Here is a 23,950-nt window from a genome sequence, read left to right as displayed (position 1 = left end):
TTTTTTTTTTTTTGACATGAAGTTCCTGGGTGCAGGCTGGAGTGCAATGGCACGATCTCAGCTCACCGCAACCTCTGCCTCCCGGGTCCAAGAGATTCTCCTGCCTCAGCCTCCCAAGCAGCTGGGATTACAGGCATGCGCCACCACGCCCAGCTAATTTTGTATTTTTAGTGGAGATGCGTTTCTCCGTGTTGGTCAGGCTGGTCTCGAACTCCTGACCTCAGGTGCCCACCCACCTGGGCGTCCCAAAGTGCTGGGATTGCAGGCGTGAGCCACCGCACCCGGCCTGTTGTTGTTGCTATTGTTGTTGACAGGCAGAATTTCACCCTGTCACCCAGGCTGAAGTGCAGGTGCAATCCTAGCTCACTGCAGCCTCCAACTCCTGGGTTCAAGCAAACCTCATGCTTCACCCTCCTGAGTGGCTGTGACTACAGGTGGGTACCATGATGCCCAGATAATTCTTTTTCTTTTTATTTATTTATTTCTTTCGATGGAGTTTTGCTCTTGTTACCCAAGCTGGAGTGCTATGACTCGATCTTGGCTCACTACAGCTTCTGCCTCCTGAGTTCCCCTGCCTCACCCTACTGAGTAGCCGGGATTACAGGTGGCCCCCATCCCCACACCTGGCTAATTTTTGTATTTCTAGTAGAGACTGAGTTTCACCATGTTGGCCAGGCTGGTCTTGAACACCCAACTTCAGGTGATCCACCTACCTCGGCCTCCCAAAGTGCTGCGATTACAGGTGCGAGCCACTGTACCCAGCTAAAAATTTATTTTCTTTTTGTGTAGAGATGGGGGTCTTGCTATATTGCCCAGGCTGGTTTCAAACTCCTGGCCTTAAGCAATCTTCCCACCTAGACCTCCCAAAGTGCTGGGGTTACACATGTGAGCCACTGTGCTAGGCCTATTTTAATTTTTTTGTAGAGACGGGATCTTGCTATGTTGCCCAGGCTGGTCTCGAACTCTTGGCCTCAAGCTTGAGAATTACAGGCATGAGCCCCGGTGTCACTCTAAGTGCTTTTTGCTAAGAGCTGCTCAGCCGCTCCCTATTCTTCCCATGAAGCAAAAGGTCCCCCTAAAATAGCACACTCCTCCCCATCACCTCTTCCTTCTCTCCAGGAGGAGGGGATTGTTAAGGGTATGACATGCAAGATTCAGGTATTTCACTTCAAGCCCCGAAATGATGGCCATGGCTGGCAATACAGCTGACAGCTCTTAGTCTGGTCCTGGATTTATGATCCCCAGGTGAGGAGCCATTCCGCCTAAGGCTCCCGTCTCACAGGGATGGTTTATGGCTTGGAGTTGGCCAAAGGTTGTAGTGGCAGCTTCCTCCCTGCACCTTCCCAGAGATGGTCTATAGCCACACAAATGCTAAGCTACTTCTGCAATTCAGGAGGAGGAAGCCAGAAAGAAGCAGGACCTCTGAGGCTCTAGGCTCACCCCCACCACACCACTGAGTCCTTTTCAAAGCCAAACACCAGCATCTAACCCCCCACCTCCTGACTTTGGGAATCCACACAGCTTCCTTTCCTGAACCCCTCAGCCTCCCCGACGTTGGTACGCTCACCTTCTGACATCTCCTCCTAACTGAGCACCTACTATGTGCCTGGTCACCTCCCATTTGTTCTCCCCAGTCCTGAGGAAGGTGAAATTGATTTAGACACTTGAAAAACATTTATTCCAGGCTTGGCTAGAAGGGCAAACAAAACAACCCCTCCTTACTAAACACCTACTATGTGCCTGTTATTTGTTTATTTCCGTTTGAAGGAGGAATCCACAAATCCTTATGAAAGTGTGATTGTAGATTCAGTCATTTGGCAAATACTTATTGTAGGCCTACTATGCGTCATGCCTTAGGGTTCAGTAGTGAGCAAAACACAGACATCTTCAAGGATCTTACAGTCTCATGAAGACTCTAAATTCCCCAACTAATAAGGAAATAGAATCCCAGCTTCTCAGGAGGCTAAGACCGGAGAATGACTTGAGTCCAGGAGTTCCCGATTTCAGTGAGCTATGATTGTACCACTGCACTTCAGCCTGGGTGACAGAGTGAGACTCTTTCTCTAAAAAAAAATCATCATCATCATCATCAACATCATGATCACAGTAAGGAAACTGGGGCTTAGAGAAATTAAAGTCACACAGCGAGTAAATTACAGGGCTAGAATTCAAACCCATAGATATGTTTAACTCAAACATCTTATCACTAACTGAGCATCTGTTATCTTAGGCACTGAGCTGGGGGTTTTCAAACATAAAAATGCTTGACATTTTTATGTATGAAAACCACCAAAAGCATTTTTATGTATGAAAACCCCCAGCTCAGTGCCAGAGAGGCACTTGACAGTCTTGTGGACTAGGCCAGGTGCTGGTGGCTCCTGCCTGCAATCCCAGCATTTTGGGAGGCCGAGGTTGGAGGATCCCTTGAGCCCAGGAGTTCAAGACCAGCCTGGACAAACATGGTGAGACTCCATCTCTTAAAGAAAATAGTTTTGTGGAATAAATAAAATGGATGGAAGGACAGATGAATGGATGGAGAGGTTAGATGGATGGTGGAAGGATGGATGCATAGAATATAGAAATAAAGATGGTTAGATGATAAATAATTGGTCGATGGAGGGATTGATGAATGCATGGATAGAGAGATGGATGGATAGAAGAATGAATCCATGAAAGGACAGAGAGACAAATGATAAATCATGGAAAGATGGAAAGAGAAGTGTGGAAGGATAAAGGGATGGATGTGTGAAAGGATGGATGTACAGATGGACGGACAGATGGAATAATGGGTGGGTGTATGAGTGAATGGATAGAGAGATGGAGAGCAAGGGAGATGGAAGGATGGGTATGAAAATGGATGGGTAGATGAAATAATGGATGGATAGATGGACGGACTGATAGAATAATAGGTGGGTGGATGAATGAATGAATGGAGATGGATAGCAAGACAGATGGAAGGATGTACGTAAAAACAGATGGATAGATGAAATAATGGATGGAAGGATGGATGGATGAAGAGATATATGGAAGGGTGAAGGATGGGAATTTGAACAGCAGATCTCTGCTACCCACAACAATTCTGTGAGGTGAGACATCATTCCCATTTTATAGATGAGAAAACAATAGCTCAGACTGACAAAGTCACTGGCCAGAGTCATAGAGTAAGTTGGGGACAAAATCTAGATTTCAACCTAGGTCTATCAGACTCCCAAGATAGACATCCTTATGTCACAGTCCCCTCCCAGCCCTCACCCTGAGTACCTTAACATCCCACTTCCCAGTTCCCTTTTGACAAAGTATAATAAGACTGAGGGATGGGGTGGAATCAGGGATGGGAGAGCCACTGGCTTTCAGCAGGTGAATTCATGGAATCATTGGATGAAGGTGCTGTTAGCTACGAATGGGCCAGAGTAGAGATCAGGTCTGTTTGGGCACACATATACACACTTATGGAAAACACATAGCACACAGAGCATCCTACCCGCATGCCTACAAGGCAGGCACACACACACATGCACACACTTACAAAGACCTACCTGTCCACACATATGCACACAAAGATACTTGCACACACATGTCTGCACAGGTACGTATACACACACAAAACCATAACTCATAGACATGCTTACACAGTTATACATACATTCTGCAGACACACCATATACACACATTTACACACACCTGCACAGAACACATGCACACAGACACACGCTTTCAACGGCGGTGGAGGGAAATTTAGCTTCGGATTTCAGTGAGATACCATCTCTCTCCCTTCTCAGATGACAACAGCAAGAAGCCTGTGTCATACTCATGTATAATAAGTCATATGCAAACATGCAATCTTGCAACAATGCAAACCCATAGTAGGGACAGGCAATTGCAGATACACACACAGATTCATCCACACCCAAGCACAGTCACTCTGGGACACACCCACACTCATTCTGGGATGTATCCTCACACACAAGAAGACACATCCAGACCCCATGCCGGCAATGCACATCAACCTTCTCCACTCCCATTCCCCCATATACACACTGAAACACGTATATATAGACACACCAGGACATACCCAAAAAACAGCACTTGATGTGACAGACACACAGAAACACACTGCTTCACACTTCAGCTGCAAGTCTGAGAATCTGGCCTGAAAGCTCTCACCTGTGTCAAGCCTAATACCACCCCCACCAGGGGCTGGACAAAGCCTCAGATGTCCCCACCACCACTACCACACAGCTACCTACGACCCTAGGGAGCAAATTCTTCTTTGCCCCTAGCAAAGAGAGAGAAAGAAGCTTCATGATGACCATTTGCGGCTAAGCAAGGTGGGGTTGGTGAAGTTGGAGCTAAAGAAAGGAGCCCCAGGCATCCCAGCCTGGGTTTGGGGGACGATTTGGGAGAAGCCCCCCAAACAGTTGGAAGAGGAGTGTGGCTGCCAGAGGGTGGTGGAGTGGGAGGGGAGGGGCATATCTGGAGGAGGCCCAGAGAAGTTTGCAATGAAGGATGCCCCTCTGCTCTCTCCCCAGGACACCACCATGAACCCGGCAGAGTTCTCTCTCCTTCTCCCCCGACCCAGGGAAGCTCTGTGGTGGGGAAGCTGGAAGATAAAGCCACAAAGGGGGATGGGATGGGAAGGTGCAATCCCGGAGCTCCTGGAGGCGGCGTCAGCTCCAGCTCCAGTCTGCGTTCAGTCTACCTCCCAGGGAGGGTGAGTTATGGGGATAAATATTCAGCACATGGCGAGGCAAGAATGGAGGCGGGGATGCAGGGGAGAGAAAAAGAGAGACAAAAAGAGATACAAACTCTCAGACAGTGCCACAGAGCCGGAGCCAGAGCCAGAAATATTAATAGAAAGAGACCCAGAGACGCAAAGCAGGGGAAATGAATAGCGACAGAACTACTCAGAGACCCCGAGACGCAGCCAGGCAGAGACCCTGAAGGTGGAAACACTCGGAGACCCCTGGATCCTACCCTCTTTCGGAGCCAGGGTCCCTTGAGTCTCACCCTTCCACTGCACCCCATTCAGCCAGGACCCGGCTCAATTCCGCAGCCCTTGTTGCCTCCGCCCTGGGGCCGGAGCGAGCCTAGTACGCTGTTGGCACTCAGACATTGCTCACTAATAATAATAATCAATAATAACAGCAAGAACCATGCTAAATGGCGTGGAGGTGGCTGGGGGTCCCGGAGCTCCTTCTGCCTCCACGTCCGACCCTGGAGCCCCGAGAGGGCGTCCCCTACCCAGGCGCGCCGGGCAGGGTAGTGGGGAGCACGGAGGTTGGGGGGAACAGGTGGGGGCCCCCGGGGGCTGCAGCGGCGGCATTGGCGTTGGCGCGGGCACCACGCCCCCCGGGAGCGCCCCCCTCGCGGCGGCCACTCACGATTTTCTCGGAGGCGCCCGCACGGGACACGGTGCCGTTGAGCCCCACGAGCGAGGGCAGCGTCTGCGACATCCAGTTGGTGACCATGGCCATGGTGCTCAGCACGGCCCCGATCTTGAGCAGCGGCACCGACATCGCGCCCCCGCCTCATGCCCCGCGGCCGCCCGCCGCTCGTCCCTGCTCCGGCCCGCCGCGGGGCGCTCCGGCCCTAGCCACCCAGACGCCCCGGGGGACTTGGGAGAGGGCGCCCGAGCGCGAGCTGCGGGGTGGGGGGCGGGTCCGGGCCGGGATGGGGGGGCTCGGGGACGCGGGCTGCGGCTCCTGGCGCCTGGCGGGCTCCTCTTATAAAGCGCCGGCTCGGCCCCCCGCCCCCTCCCGCGCCTCCGTGCCGGGCACTTCCAGCCGCCGTGACGTCACGGCTCCGGCCCGGAGCCCGGCGGGGGGTGGGGGGCGCCCAGACTGCCCTCACCCCCCACCCGGCGGCCTCGCCCGCCCCCCGCCAGGGACCGCTCACGGGGTGGGGGACCTTCCCCTGGGGCATTCCCCAAGCGCCCCATACCCACAGCGGTGGCATCCCCAGCCCCGCCCCCCAGTGGTATTCCCGCCTCCCCTCCCTCTAGGCGGTGTTCCCGGGCCCCCTCCCGCGCGCAGCCCCTCTCCAAGCCCCAGCCGCGGGACCCGGCGACTAAAGACGCACTCGGCTCACCCCGGCCACCCAAGGCGGTCAGGGGGCCGGAGTCGCAAGTCCCCACCCACCTACTGTTGGGACACCCACCCTGGCTCCCTAAAACCTCGGAGAGCCGGCACTGGGGGGCGTGGGGGGCGACACGCTCGTGCGCTCCCATGAATCGGGTCTCCAAGGGTCTCCTTTAGCTGGGGGAAGGGGCTTCCTTCCTGGCACCGCGATCACTCTAGGGATCCCTCGGTCATTTCGGGCCCCCAGGGTGGTGTGATCCAGGGCCAGCAGACGCAATTGCTTGGGTGCAGGTGCGGTCGTGGGGTCATTTCAGCCGGGGGAGGAGTTCCCACGACTAGCAAGGGCAGCGGAGACCCAGCACGCAGCTTTAAGGAGGCGAGTCCCGGGCGGGTGTAGACTCGCAACTTGAACTTGGGGTAGGGGCGGGGCACTCACACTTCGGACCTTCCTCGGGACCCCGGGGACCCGCTCCGGGCCAGTCCGCTCGGGGGAGCGGGAAGCGCAGTGCCCTCGCCGCCCACCCGTCCGCCCACGCACCAGCCGGCCAGGCGGGTTTTAATTTCCTCTGTTTTGCCTGCACTCACGCCCCCTCCTGGCGTCCCCGCATCACCTCGCGCCGCCGCCGCCGCCGCCGTCGCCCTCGGCCCGCGGCCGCCGCCGTCTGGAGGCGGCGATGACTCAGGCCTTTCCTGGCGGTGGCCTCGGGCTGAGGGCTAGGGCTTGGGAGAAGCGCCAAACATGAGGGGGGAGTGGGGTAGGGGGTCCGGAACCGCCTTTTTTTCTGAGCTGGACAACACCGAGATGCAGGTGTAACCTACAGCGATGCCTGTTCGTCTCTGCCTCAGTTTCCCCATCTGCCAAGTGGGTAATGGAAACCTAACACCTGTAAAGGATTTGGTTATCCTGAGAATCAGGTAATTTACTGAGCATCTACTACGTCCCAGGCACTGTGAACAACAGACAAAAATGCCCGTCTGTGTGAAATTGAATATTCTTTTTCTTCCTTTTTTTTTTTTATTCACCTGGGTGCAGGTGGGCTAAGGCAGAAAAGGGCGTTAGCCCTTTTTTCTTTTTTTTTAAGGTAGAGATGGGCATCTCACTATGTTGCCCAGGCTGGTCTTGAACTCCTGGCCTCAATCGATCCTCCCACCTTGTCCTCCCAAAGTGTTGGGATTCCAGGAGTGAGCCTCCAGGCCAGATGTAAAGATGAATATTCTAGGGGTGAGACAGTCAAGAAATAGAGGGAGAAGGTTAAGTACTTAGGATATTAGGAGGAAGGGGAAGTAAATTTAAACAGGGTGATTGGAGAAAGGGGCGTTTAAGCAGAGACCTGAAGAAAGTGAGGAAGGGAACCATCTGGATTATCTGGGGAAAGAGAGTTCCAGGCAACAGGAACAGCAAGTGCAAAGGCCCTGAAGCAGGAGTGTTCAAGGACCAGGAAGGAGGCCAGGGAGGTTGGAGTGAGCCAGGGGGAGAATAAAGGATGATGATGTTTGTAAAATACTTTTTTTTTTTTTTTTTTTTGGAGACGGAGTTTCGCTCTTGTTACCCAGGCTGGAGTGCAATGGCGCGATCTCGGCTCACCGCAACCTCCGCCTCCCGGGTTCAGGCAATTCTCCTGCCCCAGCCTCCTGAGTCGCTGGGATTACAGGCACGCGCCACCATGCCCAGCTAATTTTTTGTAGTTTTAGTAGAGACGGGGTTTCACCATGTTGACCAGGATGATCTCGATCTCTTGACCTCATGATCCACCCGCCTCGGCCTCCCACAGTGCTGGGATTACAGGCTTGAGCCACCGTGCCCGGCCATGTTTGTAAAATACTTTAGGAGTGTCTGGGACATGGTAGGTTTTTCAAATAGTAGCTGCCATTGTTATTATTTGAAGCCGGGCAGAGTAGCTCACGCCTGTAGTCCCAGCACTTTGGGAGGCCGAGGCAGGTGGATCACTTGAGGCCAGGAGTTTGAGACCAGCCTGGCCAACATGATGAAACCCCCATCTCTACTAAAAATACAATAATTAGCCGGGTATGATGGCACACGTCTGTAATCCCAGATACTTGGGAGGTTGAGGCGGGAGAATCGCTTGAACCCGGGAGGTGGAGGTTGCAGTGAGCCAAGAGCAAGCCACTGCACTCCAGGCTGGGCAACAGACAGAGCAAGACCCTTTCTCTAAAAAAAAAAAAAAAAAAAAGTGAGTTCCAAAGCTTTCACTGATGAGTGCTGAACACTTTGCAGATGCATTGTTAACCGCTGCTGCAACATCCATGAACAGTACAGTGACACCCCTATTTCCAGGTGAGGAAACTGAGCTCAGAGAGGGGAGGTTCCCAGTTCAGGGGAACCGAGGGAGGAAGCGGGGGCCCAGGTTTTGAAACCAGGTCTGTCTGATTTCAGACCCCAAGACCAACTGGGCTCCCGGCCTCCTGGCTTACACAATTTGGACCCCAGAGATACTTTCTCACCCTCTGGCCATGGGTGCTGTGGGAAAAGCCTTAGTTCAGTACATCCAAGCTTATCCAAGGAGTGTGAGTTTGCACTTGCTTGCATTTAATTCCTCGCCTGCCACCTCCCCTATGTTTCCAAAACTCCTCACCAAAGGTGCCAATTTGCCAGGTGCACACCCTCATGCCAGTCCTCATTAGGTCATTCTCACAGTAAGTCGGTCTCAGCACACCATCACCTTCTTGAAACTCCTTTTTCCCTTGACTTTCAGAGACAACGCATCACTTCCCAGTTCTGCATCCACCTCTCTGGCTGTGCCGTGGCTGTCTGCTACTGTTCCCTAAAAGTCTGTAACTCTCAGGGCTTTGTCCTAGGTTCCCTGCCCCTCTCATTTGCCTGGACCACCATACCCACTCTCAATGTTTTGGCTCCATCTGGGACACTCCTACCTCAGGACTTTTGAACTTCCTGTTCCCTCTACCCAAAACACTATTACCAAGGATGCCCACACGGCTTGTTCCTCTACTTGTTTTTTTTCTTTTTTGAGACAGAATCTCGATCTGTCACCAGGCTGGGGTACAATGCCACGATCTCGGCTCACTACAACCTCCGCCTCCTGGGCTCAAGTGATCCTCCCACCTCACCTTCCTGAGTAGCTGGGACTATAGGTGCACACAACCATGCCCAGCTAATTTTTGTATTCTTAATAGAGATGGGGCTTCACCATGTTGGTCAGGCTGGTCTTGAATTCCTCACCCTTGGGTGATCCACCCACCTCAGCCTCCCAAAGTGCTGAGATTACAGGCATGAGCCACCATGCCTGCCTAATTAATGTATTTTTAAGGGGTAGGGTCTTGCTCTGTCACCCAGGCTGGAGTGCAGTGGTTCAATCATAGCTCAATGCAGCCTTTAACTCCTAGGCTGAAGTGATCCTCCCACCTCAGCCTCCCTAGTAGCTGGGATTACAGTTGCAAACCACCACTCCCAGCCCTTCATTTAATTTATATCTCTGCTCTGTCATGGTGTGGGTCAGAGCCATGCCCTGTCCTTCCCCCAGAAAACTACATTTCCCAGATTTCACTGCATACTGGCTGCCTATTCGGTTTATCCAATGAGAGGCAACGGAGGGAGATCGGAGGTTGGAAAGAAACGGAGAAGCCAGGATGTTTCTCCCCTCTGTTACTGCTTGGGGTGGAGGTGTCTCATACCTGTAATCCCAGCACTTTGGGAAGTCAAGGCAGGTAGATTGCTTGACTTCAGGAGTTTGAGACTAGCCTGGGCAACAGGGCAAAACCCCATCTCTACAAAAAAAATTATCCAGGCATGGTGGTGCATGCCTGTGGTTCTAGCTACTTGGGAGGCTGAGGTGGGAGGATGGCTTGAGTTTGGGAGGTTGAGGGTGCAGCGAGCAGAGGTCGTGCCACTGCACTCCAGCCTGGATGAGAGTGAGACCCTGTCTCAAAACAAACAAAAAAAGAAAAAGAAAAAGAAAGACGGCTGGGCACGGTGGCTCACGCCTGTAATCCTAACACTTTGGGAGGCTGAGGTGGGTGGATCACCTGAGGTCAGGAGTTCAAGACCAGCCTGGCCATCATGGTGAAACCCCATCTTAAAAAAAAAAAAAAAAGGGCCGGGTGCGGTGGCTCAAGCCTGTAATCCCAGCACTTTGGGAGGCCGAGGCGGGTGGATCACGAGGTCAAGAGATCGAGACCATCCTGGTCAACATGGTGAAACCCCGTCTTTACTAAAACTACAAAAAATTAGCTGGGCATGGTGGCACGTGCCTGTAATCCCAGCTACTCAGGAGGCTGAGGCAGAAGAATTGCCTGAACCCAGGAGGCGGAGGTTGCGGTGAGCCGAGATCGCGCCATTGCACTCCAGCCTGGGTAACAAGAGTGAAACTCCGTCTCAAAAAAAAAAAAAAAAAAAAAACAGAAAAAGAAAGACAACAGCAAGTGTTGGTGAGGATATGCAACAACTGGAACACTTCATACACTACTGGTGGAAGAGTACACTGTTGACCCTTTGGCTTCTGGGCTGGGGCACTTTCAGGCTGCTTGGTGCCAGGGGGCTGCCTACTGTTGACCCTTTGGAAGAGTTTCTGAAACTTTGGAAGGCTGTACAGCAGTTTCTCCCCATGACTCAGCAATTCCACTCCTATGAATTTACAGTTGAGCTCCATGATTCAAAAATTCCATATTGGCAAATTTGCCTACTTGTTGCAATTTGTTTATACTCTAAGATCAATACTCACTGGGGCTTTTGTGGTCATTTGTGGACATGCAGTGATAATTCTTTTTTTCTTTTTTAGAAACAGGGTGGAGTTGCCAGGTGTAGCAGCTCACATCTGTAATCCCAGCACTTTGGAAGGCCGAGGTGGACAGATCACTTAAGGTCAGGAGTTCAATAACCAGGCTGGTCAACATAGTGAAACCCCATCTCTACTAAAAATATAAAAATTAGCCAGGTGCTGGGTGTGGTGGCTTAAGCCTGTAATCCCAGCACTTTGGGAGGCCGAGGCGGGTGGATCACGAGGTCAAGAGATCGAGACCATCCTGGCCAACATGGTGAAACCCCGTCTTTACTAAAAATACAAAACATTAGCTGGGCATGGTGACATGAGCCTGTAGTCCCAGCTACTCAGGAGGTTGAGGCAGGAGAATTGCCTGAACCCAGGAGGCGGAGGTTGCGGTGAGCCGAGATCGCGCCATTGCACTCCAGCCTGGGTAACAAGAGTGAAACTCCGTCTCAAAAAAAAAAAAAAAAAAAAAAAATTAGCCAGGTATGGTGGGTGCATGGCTGTAATGCCAGATGCTTGGGAAGCTGATGTATGAGAATCGCTTCAACCCAGGAGGCAGAGGTTGCAGTGAGCCAAGATTGTGCCACTGCACTCCAGCCTGGGTGACACAGGAAGACTCTGTCTCAGGAAAAAAAAAAAAAAGAAAGAAAGAAACAGGGTAGAGTGCAGTGGTGGAATCATAGCTCACTGCAGCCTTTACCTCCTGGGCTCAAGCAATCCTCCCAAGTAGCTGGGACTACAGTCAGGCAGCACCACGCTAAGCTAATGCCTGTAATCCCAGCACTTTGGGAGGCTGAGGTGGAAGGATCACCTGAGGTCAGGAGTTCAAGACCAGCCTGGCCAACATGCCGAAACCCCATCTCTACTAAAAATACAAAAATTAGCTGGGTGTGGCGGCATGTGCCTATAGTCCCAGCTTCTCGGGAGGCTGACGCACAAGAATCGCTTGAACCCAGGAGGCAGAGGTTGCAGTGAGTCGAAATCGCACCACTCAATTCCAGCCTAGGAAACCGAGTGAAACACCATCTCTGTCTTTTTTCTTTTTTATAGAGATGGGCATGGGCTAAGCCACCCTTCCACCCTGGCCACCCAAAGTACCAGGATTACAGGCGTGAGCCACTGCACCCAGCCTGACAACACACTTCAGTCACCCGCCACGCACCTTCCCCGCTGAGGTCTAATGAGACGCGCTGTGTTCTTGCTCCAGCTCTGAAACTACACACAAGCGTCTTTTTTACGCTCCATTTAGTGCCAAGCTTTTCATATTTTTGTGCTGTTTGTTGATGACTTCGCTATCTTCAGTGGTCCCCACGCACGGTGCCAAAGTGTAGTCTAGTGTTTCGAAGTGCAAGAAGGCTGTGAGGTGTCTCACGGAGAAAAAAAACGTGTTAGAGAAGCTTCATTCAGGCATCAGATCTAGTGCTATTGGCCGGGAGTTCAATGTTAATGAATCAAAAAATATATATATGATATATATATATAGATCTGATTTATATATATACATATGATATTCTAAAACAGAAACACACATAAAACAAAGTTATGGCTGGGCGCCATGGCTTATGCCTGTAATCCCAGCACTTTGCGAGGCTGAGGCAGGCGGGTGGTTTGAGCCCAGGAATTCGAGACCAGCCTGGGCAACACAGTGAAATCTCATCTCTACAAAAAATTCGCCAGGCATGGCCATGTGTAGCTACTAGGGGTGTTGGGAGGCTGAGGTGGGAGAATGGCTTGAGTCCAGAAGGCGGAGGCTGCAGTGAGCCGAGATCACGCCACTGCACTCTAGCATGGCTGACAGAGTGAGGCCCTGTCTAAACAAAACAAAACAAAACGAGTTATATATTATTCAGTTGACAAAAATGTTGTGGTCAGAAGCTTTCAGACAGAAATAACAGGTGTTTGTTGGTGAGGAAATGGAAAAATAGGAACCCTTTGTAAAATAGTGCACCTGCTGTGGAAAATATTATTGTACTTCCTCAAAAACTTAAAGCATAGTTACTTTTTTTTTTTTTGAAACAGGATCTTACCCTGTCACCCAGGCAGTGGTATAATCATGGCTCACTGTAGCCCTGACCTCCCGGGCTCAAGTGATCCTCCCACCTCAGCCTCCCAAGTACCTGGGACCACAAGCACAGCTAATTCTTATATATGTTGTAGAGACAAGGGTTTCACCATGTTGCTAAAGCTGGTCTCAAACTCCTGGGCTCAAGCAATCCGCCCACCTCAGCCTCCTAATTGCTGGGATTACAGGTATGAGCCGCCATGCCGGGCCCAGCAATACCACTTCTGAATATGTACACAAAAGAATTGAATCCAGGGTCTCAAAGAGGTAGTTGTACACCCATGATCATAGCAGTATTATTCAAAAAAGCCCAAAGGTGAAAACGAATAGGCCAGGTGCGGGAGCTCACACCTGTAATCCCAGCACTTTGGGTGGCTGAGGTGAGGGGATTGCTTCAGGCTATGAGTTCAAGACCTGCTTGAGCAAGATGACAAGACCCCATCTCTACAAAACAAATGAACGACTGGGCGCAGTGGCTCACACCTGTAATCCTAGCACTTTGGGAGGTCCAGGTGGGTGGATCACGAGGTCAGGAGTTCAGGACCAGCCTGGCCAAGATGGTGAATCCCTATCTCTACTAAAAATACAAAAAAATAACCAGGCATGGTGGTGGCCACCTGTAATCCCAGCTACTTGAGAGGCTGAGGCAGAGAACTGCTTGAACCCGGGAAGCAGGGATTGCAGTGAGCAGAAATTGTGCCACTGCATTCCAGCCTGGGCAATAGAGGGAGACTCTGTCTCAAAAGAAAAAAAAAAAAAAATTAAGAATTAGCTAGGTGTGATGGCATGCACCTGTAGTCCCAGCTACTCAGGAGGCTGAGGTGGGACGATCCCTTGAGCCCAGGAGATAAAGGCCGCAATGAGCTATGATGGTGCCACCACACTCCAGCCTGAGTGACAGAAAGATATCTCATCTCTAAAATTAAAAATTTTAATATATATGAAATAGAAATGGGGTTTCACCATGTTGGCCAGGCTGGTCTCGAACTCCTGACCTTAGGTGATCCACCCGCTTTGGCCTCCCAAAGTGTTGGGATTATAGGCATGAGCCACTGTGCCCGGCCCAAAACTTTTTTTTTTAAAGGTGAAAACAACCCAGTGTCTATTTATTGATGAATGAAGGATAAATAAAATGTGGTGTATCCATAAAATGGAATATGATTCAGCCCTTAAAAGGACAGAAATTCTAGGCTAGGTGTGGTGGCTCACGCCTGTAATCCTATCACTTTGTAAGGCCGAGGCAGGCGGATTACTTGAGGTCAGGAGTTCAAAACCAGCCTGGCCAACATGGTGAAACCCTGTCTCTACTAAAAATACAAAAAAAATTAGCCAGGTATGGTGGCACTTGCCTCTCAGCTACTTGGGAGGGTGAGGGAGGATTGCTTGAACCCAGGAGGCAGAGGTTGCAATGAGCAGAGATTAACCCACTGCACTCCAGCCTGGGCAACAGAGCGAGCCTGTCTCAAAAAAAAAAAAAAAAAAAAAAGGGATGGAAATTCTGACACATGCTACGACATGGATGAACCTTGAGGACATTATGCTAAGTGGTGTATACCAGACACGATAAAGACAAATACTGCATGGTTCCACTCATGAGGTCCCTAGAGCTAGAGCCATCAGGTTCATAGAGACAGAAAGTAGAATGGTGGGTGCCAGGGGCAGAGGGAGGGGCATGGGAGTTAGTGTTTCATGGGGGCGGAGTTTCAGTTTTGCAAGGTAAGATTTCTGGAAATTGGTTGCATAACAATGTGACTGTATTTAACATTGCTGAACTGTACACTTAAAAAATGACTAAGGTGATAAATTTTATATTATGTATATTTTACCGCAACTAAAAATTGTTAAAGTCTTCCATTTAAACACACACACCCTCTTCTATGAGTCACTATTACCAGCTCAACAAATTCTAGGCCAGGTGCAGTGGCTCCTGCCTGTAATCCCAGCACTTTGGGAGGCTGAGGAGGGAGATCTTATGAGCCAAGGAATTCAAGACCAGTCTGGACAATATAGTGAGACCCTGTCTCTAGAAAAAAAATTTAAAAATTATGTGGGCATGGTGGCACATGCCTGTGGTCCCAGTGACTTAGGTGGCTGAGGTGGGAGGATTGCCTGAGCACAGGAGTTTGAGGCTGCAGTGAGTTGTGATCACACCACTGCACTCCAGCCTGAGCAACAGAGCAAGAATCAATCTCTCAAAATAAATAGATAGGGCTGCTCACGGTGGCTGATGCCTGTAATCCCAGCACTATGGTAGCCCGAGGCAGGCAGATCATGAGGTCAGGAGTTTGAGACCAGCCTGGCCAACATGGTGAAACCCCTAAAAATACAAAAATTAGTCAGGCATGGTGTCGGGTGCCTGTAATCCCAGTTACTTGGGAGGCTGAGGCAGGAGAATTGCTTGAACCTGAGAGGGGGAGCTTGCAGTGAGCTGACATCATGCCATTACACTCCAGTCTGGGTGACAGAGTGAGACTCTATCTCGAAAAAATATAAAGAAATAAATTCTAACATCCTTAACACAGCTTTTGAAGCCTTTACAGTCAAATCACAACCTACCTTTTCAAGCTCACTTCCCTTTTCCTACCTGCACCCACCACAGGCATCAATCACATGCTACCCTAGTTCCCATTTCCAGACACATGGTTAGAATCATGTGTAAAATAACAGTAAACCCACCAGGTCTTGTCAGCATGACCAACGACTTTCTTCAGCATCCACCCTCCAGTCTTCACTCGCTCATCCTTCAAGGCCCACCTCAAATGCCACCTCCCCCAGGAAGCCCGCTTGACATCTGGCACTTTGTACCATGTATCTGCTGCATCTGTTTCCCAAATTTGGCAACTGACAGCCACTCAGAGCGGACTGTGTCATGTCCCTCCCTCCTGAGTGAGTGCCTCTATCAGGGTCTTTCTCATAGAAATTACTAGAGAAATGGCCAGGCGCGGTGGCTCACGCCTGCAATTCTAGCAGTTTGGGAGGAGGAGACAGGCAGATCACAAGGTCAAGAGATCAAGACCATCCTGACCAACATGGTGACACCCTGTCTCTACTAAAAATACAAAAATTAGCCGAGTGTGGTGGCACATGCCTGTAGTCCCACCTACTCAGGAGGCCGAGGCAGGAAAATAGCTTGAACCCAGGAGGCGGAGGTTGCAGTGAGCCGAGATCACGCCACTGCACTCCAGCCTGGGCGACAGAGTGAGACTCTGTCTGAAAAAAATAAAAATAATAATAATAATAAATAAACAAATGAAAACAGCACATTACTGCCTCCCAAGCACTGACACTGAATCCTGGAGCTACAAAGTCACTACCCACACTGGCCACTGGGCTCATCAGAAATCCACACATACGCATATGGTTGGCCTACATGGATACAGTCACTGGTGTGATGATGATACAAGCAGGTCCCTATGCACATGGTCCCTGAACATGCACACAGCCACCAAACATACACACACATGCAACACCACAGACACATGCCTGGGGCCAAAATTAGAGTGAGGTGAGTTGTGCAAGTGCAGAGGTGGAGCCCACATTTATTTAAAATTTTGATTTTGTTCATCATAGATTTTCTTTGCATTAATTTAGACTTTCTTAAAATGTTCCATTAAAATGTTATTTATTGGCCGGGCGCGGTGGCTCAAGCCTGTAATCCCAGCACTTTGGGAGGCCGAGGCGGGTGGATCACGAGGTCAAGAGATCGAGACCATCCTGGTCAACATGGTGAAACCCCGTCTCTACTAAAAATACAAAAAATTAGCTGGGCATGGTGGCGCGTGCCTGTAGTCCCAGCTACTCAGGAGGCTGAGGCAGGAGAATTGCCTGAACCCAGGAGGCGGAGGTTGCGGTGAGCCGAGATCGCGCCATTGCACTCCAGCCTGGGTAACAAGAGCGAAACTCCGTCTCAAAAAAAAAAAAAAATGTTATTTATTTTGGTTACTGGGTTGTTGTTTTTGATTTTTTTTTTGGCATCCCCTTAAATTTTGCACGATAGATGAATACTGTACCATGTACCTGTCACTCTAGCTATTCAGGAGGCTGAGGCAGAAGAATCACTTGAGCCCAGGAGTTGGAGGCTGTAGTGAGCTCTGATTACACCACTGCACTCTAGCACGCAAGACTCTGTCATAGAAATAGGCCGGGCACGGTGGCTCATGCCTGTAATCCCAGCACTTTGGGAGGCCAAGGTGGGCGGATCATCTGAGGTCAGGAGTTCGGGACCAGCCTCGCCAACATGGTGAAACCTCGTCTCTACTAAAAATACAAATAAATAAATAAATAAAAATTAGCCAGGTGTGGTGACACACGCCTGTAATCCCAGCTACTTGGGAGGCTGAGGCAGGAGAATTGCTTGAATCCGGGAGGCAAAGATTGCAGTGAGCTGAGATTGCACCACTGCCCTCCAGTCTGGGCAGCACAGCAAGACTCCATCTCCAAAAAATCAACATCATCATCATCATCATCATCATCAAATTTTAAACATGTTTGCACCCGCGGCGAGTATCTCACCCGTTTTACCCTGACCTGGGTATCCCCATCCCACATACGCACATGCACACGCACAGGTGCAAAACCTCATACCTTCACCCACCTTAGTCACAGAGACGCACAGAGTCCCCGAACAAACTTCATTCTACCACTAGATGGCGCCCAAGCTCCACAATATTAAACACAGCCCCCACGGGGCTACACTAACTCGGAGTCTTTAAATCTCCTTTTACTTCCCTCCCCTGGGACATTCACATGCTCTAAAGGAGCCCCAGGTGAACGTCTTACCCCTAAATAGCAGTGCCCTATCAGGGTGGAATTTCAGGCACAGGTAAAGAAGATGGGCTTTCTTTCTTTGTTTTTTATGCAGACAGGGTCTCACCGTGTTACCCAAGCTGGAGTGCAGTGGTGCAATCATAGCTCACTGCAGCCTTGAACTCCCAGGCTCAAGTGATCCTCACACCGCATCCTCCTGAGTAGAACTACAAGCCTGGCCAGTTTTTTACAAAGTTACTGTAAAAACCGGGCACGGGGGCTCACGCCTGTAATCCCAGCACTTTGGGAGGCCGAGGCAGGTGGACCACTTGACGTCAGGAGTTCGAGACCAGCCTGGTCAACATGGTGAAACCCCATCTCTACTAAAAATAGAAAAATTAGCCGGATGTGGTGGCACACCCCTGTAGTCCCAGCTACTTGGGAGGCTGAGGCACAAGAATCTCGTGAGCCCGGGAGGCAGAGGTTACAGTGAGCTGAGATAATCACACCACTATACTCCAGCATGGGTGACAGAACAAGACTCCATCTCAAAAATAAAAAAGAAAGAAAGAGGGCCGGGCGCAGTGGCTCACACCTATAATCCCAGCACTTTGGGAGGCCGAGGCGGGTGGATCACGAGGTCAAGAGATCGAGACCATCCTGGTCAATATGGTGAAACCCTGTCTCTACTAAAAATACAAAAATTAGCTGGGCATGGTGGCACACGCCTTTAGTCCCAGCTACTCGGGAGGCTGAGGCAGGAGAATTGCTTGAACCCAGGAGGCGGAGGTTGTGGTGAGCCGCGATCGCGCCATTGCACTCCAGCCTGGGTAAAAAGAGCGAAACTCTGTCTCAAAAAGAAAGAAAGAAAGAAAGAAAAAGTTGTTGTAGAGATGGGATCTTGCTTTATTGTTCAGGCTGGTCTCAAACTCCTGGCCTCAAGAGACCCTCTGGCTTTGGTCTCCCCAAATGCTGGGATCACAGGTGTTGACCATCACACCTGGCCTAAGTGATAGGTTTTCTTGGTGCCTTCGATCCAGGAGCAAGTGTTCCTCTGATACTCTCTTGATACAAGAATCCTGTGGTTTGAAAAAGAAAGACGCTGTGTGTGTGTGAGGGGGTCCATCCATCCATCCATTCATTCGGCAGGTATTTCTTGATCATTTACTGTGTGACAGCCTCTGTTCTAGACACTGGAGAAACAACAAAGCTGGCTGAACCCTGATAAACTGACGCTCTAGTGGGGAAATAGACAATGACTGAATAGAAGAATCATAGAAATGTGGAAACAAGGGCCATAAAGAAAAACATGGACAGGCACGGTGGCTCACGCCTGTAATCCCAGCACTTTGGGCAGCAGATCACCTGAGATCAGGAGTTTGAGACCAGCCTGGCCAACATGATGAAACCCCATCTACTAAAAATACAAAAAAGCTAGCCAGGCATGGGGTGGCACGTGCCTGCAGTCCCAGCTACTCAGGAGGATGAGGCAGGAGAATCGCTTGAACCCTTTGAGGCAAAGGTTGCAGTGAGCCGAGATCATGCCACTGTACTCCAGCCTGGGCAACAGAGTGAGACTCAGCCTCAAAAAATACAAGCAAAAAAAAAAAAAAAAAAGAAGAAAGAAAAGAAAAATAACATGGAGTAAGTCCTCAGAGAGTGGCAGAAGGGGACTATTTTACCTAGCTGTCCAGGATGGGCCTCTTGGAGGAGGTGACATTTAAGCAGAAATCAGAGATCGTTACTGGGGGGAACAGTGTTGCAGGAAAAGGGAACAACAAGTGCGAAGTTCCCTCCTCCTGCAACACTCCCTGAGGCATGTTATCTAAACTGAATTATTCCCTCTCCCCATCCTCTGCAGGCCCCAGGAAATAGTTGGTCCCAAACCCAGAGAGTGCCAACGATGTAGCTAGATCTGAGGGAGGACTTCCCAGGGATCAGGAAGGTATCTTTTCCGTAAGGAAAATAGTGGGGCTCAGAACTACAAGCTCTCTCGTAGTCCCAAGTGTCTCCCAGGCCAGAACCGAGAACATTTTGGATAGACCCTGGATGGATGGACAATGCCTCTGACAGGCCCAGCTTTCCTGCTCTCTGGGTCAAATCCAAACTTCTGCCTACAGCTTACAAGTTCCTAAGTGGTCTGGCTTTCCCGGTCTCATCTTCCCCCACCTCCCCATTACTCACTCCTCTCCAGGCACACCAGCATCCACATTGCTCCTGAAACTCACCAAGCTTATTCTTACCCCAGGGCCTTTGCACCTTCTGTTCCTCCCACCTTGAATGCTCTTCCCCTGGACACTCACAAGGCTCCCTCTTACCTCCTTCAGATGTCACCTCAAATGGCACCTCCTTAGAGACACATTCCTTGACCACACCAGCTCAAATAGCCCCCACCCTCTTATGTTATTTATTTATTTATTTATTTTTTTGAGACGGAGTTTTGCTCGTTACCCAGGCTGGAGTGCAATGGCGCGATTGCGGCTCACTGCAACCTCTGCCTCCTGGGTTCAGGCAATTCTCCTGCCTCAGCCTCCTGAGTAGCTGGGATTACAGGCACGCGCCACCATGCCCAGCTAATGTTTTGTATTTTTAGTAGAGACGGGGTTTCACCATGTTGACCAGGATGGTCTCGATCTCTTGACCTCGTGATCCACCCGCCTCGGCCTCCCAAAGTGCTGGGATTACAGGCTTGAGCCACCGCGCCCGGCCCTATTTTTATTTATTTTTTGAGACAGAGTCTTGCTCTGTCGCCCAGGCTGGAGTGCAGTGGCATAACCTCGGCTCGCTGCAAGCTCCACCTCCTGAGTTCAAGCAGTTCTCCTGCCTCAGCCTCCCGAGTAGCTGGGACTACAGGGGTGTACCATACCCAGCTAATTTTTGTATTTTTAGTAGAGACAGGGTTTCACCACATTGCCTGGGCTGGTCTAAAACTCCCGACCTCAAGCGATCCATCCACTTTGGCCTCCCAAAGTTCTGGGATTATAGGCATGAGCCTCTGTGCCTGGCTGCTATCACTCTAATCTTTTTTTTTTTTTTTTTTTTTTTTGAGACGGAGTTTTGCTCTTGTCCCCAAGGCTGGAGTGCAATGGCATGATCAGAGATCACCACAACCTCTGCCTCCTGAGTTCAGGCGATTCTCTTGCCTCAGCCTCCCAAGTAGCTGGGATTACAGGCACCCACCACCACACCAGCTAACTTTGTATTTTTAGTAGAGATGGGGTTTCGCCATGTTGGCCAGGCTGGTCTCGAAATCTTGACCTCATGATCCGCCTGCCTCGGCCTCCCAAAGTGCTGGGATTACAGGGGTGAGCTACCACGCCTGGCCTAATCTTCTATACCTTGTTATTCTTCATGCAATCTGCATTGTATTATATGTGTATTTAGTTGTTGACACTATTACATAGTTATTCTGTTATTTTCTATCTCCTCTGCTAGGTCAACTCCGGGAGAGCAGAGATTTGACTCGGTTGGTGGCTGTATGACCAGCGCATAATCATATCTGTTCATTGAATGGATGAGTGAGTGATTTCTAGGAAGAACCCCTGCGCCCATCAGGGACAGGGAAGAAGTCTTTGGAAAGTGATGGAGGGAGCGAAGAGGGGGCAGAGCATTCTTTCTGCAGACCCCTTCTTTCCCTGGGGTGCCAGGCGGGGTGGGCCAACGCCAAGGGGGTGTATGGGGCCCCGGGGCTGTTTCACAACCATGTAGTTCCCGCGGTAGCCTCCTGGAGGCACTGCAGCCTGCAGCAGGATTCCACCAGCCCCGCCCTAATGGTTACCTCATTTGGCCACGCCCCTGTCGTCCTTTAGCCCCGCCTCCACTGACCTCGTTAGTCCCGCCCCCCAAGCAACTCCCTCCCAGCCCTGGGGGCTGTAGGATTCACCCTCCAATTGCACCTCTGGCAGCAATCTCTGGCACCCTAGCCAATCTTGGTGAGAAGGCAGAAAATCTAGGGTCCCCCTAGCAGGGGGTGGAGGAGAGAAGCCCCAGGGAGGTGGCCCCAAGGATAATTCAACTTGATTCCTGGTTCATTTTTTTTTCCAGCGGTTTCTCGAGTGTATGCCTCTTTTGGTCTCTTGTCTCTCTCAGGTGTGTCTCTTTGCTTCTCTAGGGCTCACACATCCATTGAGTACCTAGTGTGTGCGGCCTGATGCCTGGCGCTGGGTACATTCCCTATCCCACCCAGCGCGTAGGTGCTGAGATTCGTGGGGAAACGGAGGAGCGAGGAAGGAGACCCCACAACCTCTCCTCGTAGCCTGGAAATCCTTCTATCTGGAGTCTAACCTCCATTCCTCCTAACATCCCCCTCCGGATGAGTACAAGGGTCTGATTCTTTTCTTGATTGAGGAAAGGGAAGGTCCCCAGATCGCTTTTCCTCTTTGTATCTACCTAAAAAACCAGCGCCTTCACGGACGCTGTCCACACCCATGGAGTGGATTGTTTGTTTAACAAGAGGGTAATCGTGTGGGCTCAGGAGCCAGATTGCCTTGGTTCAGTCCCACCTGTCACTCTAGAGCTTGAGCAAGTGATTTAACTTTTCTGTGCCTCAGTTTCCCCATCTATAAAATGAGGGTAACAATACCATGCCCTAGTAGGGAGGAGGCAGAGGGGGTTAAATGCCTTAGTGTTAAATGCCTATGTGAGGGGTGCTGTGTGGTTGGAAGGGCACCCCTCACATAAGCAAGTAATGAATGATCACTGTTATAATGACTTATTATTTTTGATCCCAGCTTCCCTGTGAACTCCTACAGATCTGAGAACTTGGGGGTGCTCTCAACCCCAAAATGGAGGAGGAGAGGGGCTTTCCAATAGCAAAAGAGAGCTTGGATGCTAAACATTTTGCAAGGCTCCCTGAACGTGCCCAAGAGAGGGGTGCCATGGGGAGAGACACTTGCTTCTGTAATGGCATGAATGGTGTGTGCGAGGCACCAAGAGACACACGTGCATGGATGAACACGTTTGCACACACAGCGCTTGCACACACACACACCCTTTTAGAGTGATTTACCCAAAGGCACAGAATAGCACATGCTCACTCCAAGGCTCTCACACAGCCACACACCTGGCCACACACGTATTGTACAACACTCAGTAATCTGGAGTCAGTCATGAGGACACGGTCACACACAGACACTGTCTCACGTACCGATCACACCCCAACTCATGCACTAGTGGGGCAACCCCCCCACCCCTGGTTACGGCCACACACACAAACTCCCCCCGCCCCGCCGTCACACCCAACCACGACACAAAGACACACACGTTTACCCTGCACCCCCACAGCATTTCACACGCGTCCCCGTCAGTCACCCTCACGTGAGTCCCGCCCCCAGCCCCACACTGGGGGGGGGGGTGCAGGCGAGGAGTGGGGGGCTTCAGAAACTGGGCATCTCGGCCCCGATGAGGAAGTCAAGGGTAAGCGACCACCCCCTCCAGAGCCCCCGAAGTTTCCCTCCCAACCCCATTCAGCTCCAGTGAGATGGCGGGGGGGGGGCTCCAGGTCATGGAGGGGTTGAGAACCCCAAAGATGCCACCCCCCCCAACCAGCCCAGCTTGAGGCTGGATTTTTGAAGCCCCCCTTGTCCTCTCCCAAACCAGAGAGTGCACGTCCCTGCCCCTCCCCCGCTGCGACCCCGGCCCCTCGCCGCCCAGCTGCTTGGGGGCTCGTGGAACCTCCGACCCCGTTTCTCCTGGAACCCTCCGCGCCCCCCTCCCTCCCGGAGCCGCCCGCGCCCGCACCTGCCCGCCGGGCCCCTACCTGTCCGGCCAGGCCTGAGCACAGCAGCAGCAGCAGCAGCGGCGGCGGGACCGTGAGCGGCCACATGACGCGCCCCCGGCCCGGCGTCCCGACCCCCGCCCGCCCTAGCGGCGCCTCGGCGCGGGGACCGCCAACAGGCGCGACCCCGCCCGCCCGGCCGGGGCGACCCTGAGCCGCCGCCTCCCCCCGCCTAGCCGGCGGCCGGGATTCCGCCCCACCCCCGCCCCCTCGCTCGCTCCGAGTCTTTGTTGCGGGCTCCGCCCCCCGCCCCGCCCCCAGCTCCTCCTCGGGAGCAGCTCCAGCGGGGTCGGGTTGGGGGGGCCGCGGGACGGGGAAGTGGGGAGCCAGCACCGGCGAGGGGACCTGAGGACAAGACTAGGCAGCGCTCCCCAACCCCCAGGCCATTCCGGGAGCGGGTCGCGGAGGTGGGGGAGGGGTGCCCGTCACGTGTTTGTAAATTTCACCCTCCAGGGGGCATTTCCCACCTTGCAGGAGGGAAGGGGGTGAATGGTTGGGGGAGAGGAATAGGAGGAAGGCCTGGTAGCAGAGAAGAGAAATGATGAAC

The 23,950-nt window shown here is 51.6% G+C and overlaps 1 protein-coding gene across 2 annotated transcripts in view; it reads right to left on the bottom strand.

The window, feature by feature from the left end:
* Positions 1–23,633, bottom strand: part of OLFM2 (olfactomedin 2) — an 81,202-nt gene extending 57,569 nt beyond the window's left edge. Inside the window, exon 1 of one of the 2 annotated variants that reach the window (XM_032251859.1) lies at positions 23,386–23,633. In XM_032251859.1, coding sequence (XP_032107750.1) covers positions 23,386–23,451 — 66 coding nt within the window. In that variant the 5' untranslated portion in view covers positions 23,452–23,633. Of the gene's footprint in view, positions 1–5,381; positions 5,713–23,385 lie in introns of those variants that run through there. The other variant, XM_032251858.1, reaches the window with a different exon arrangement.
* Positions 23,634–23,950: the final 317 nt, after the last annotated feature.

This window comes from Sapajus apella, unplaced genomic scaffold (genome assembly GCF_009761245.1).
Source record: "Sapajus apella isolate SASKATOON/1434 unplaced genomic scaffold, GSC_monkey_1.0 scaffold77, whole genome shotgun sequence".
Classification (NCBI taxonomy): Eukaryota; Metazoa; Chordata; class Mammalia; order Primates; family Cebidae; genus Sapajus; species Sapajus apella.
Note: the sequence above shows the minus strand (reverse complement) of the source record. Positions and strands in the feature narration are given on the sequence as shown.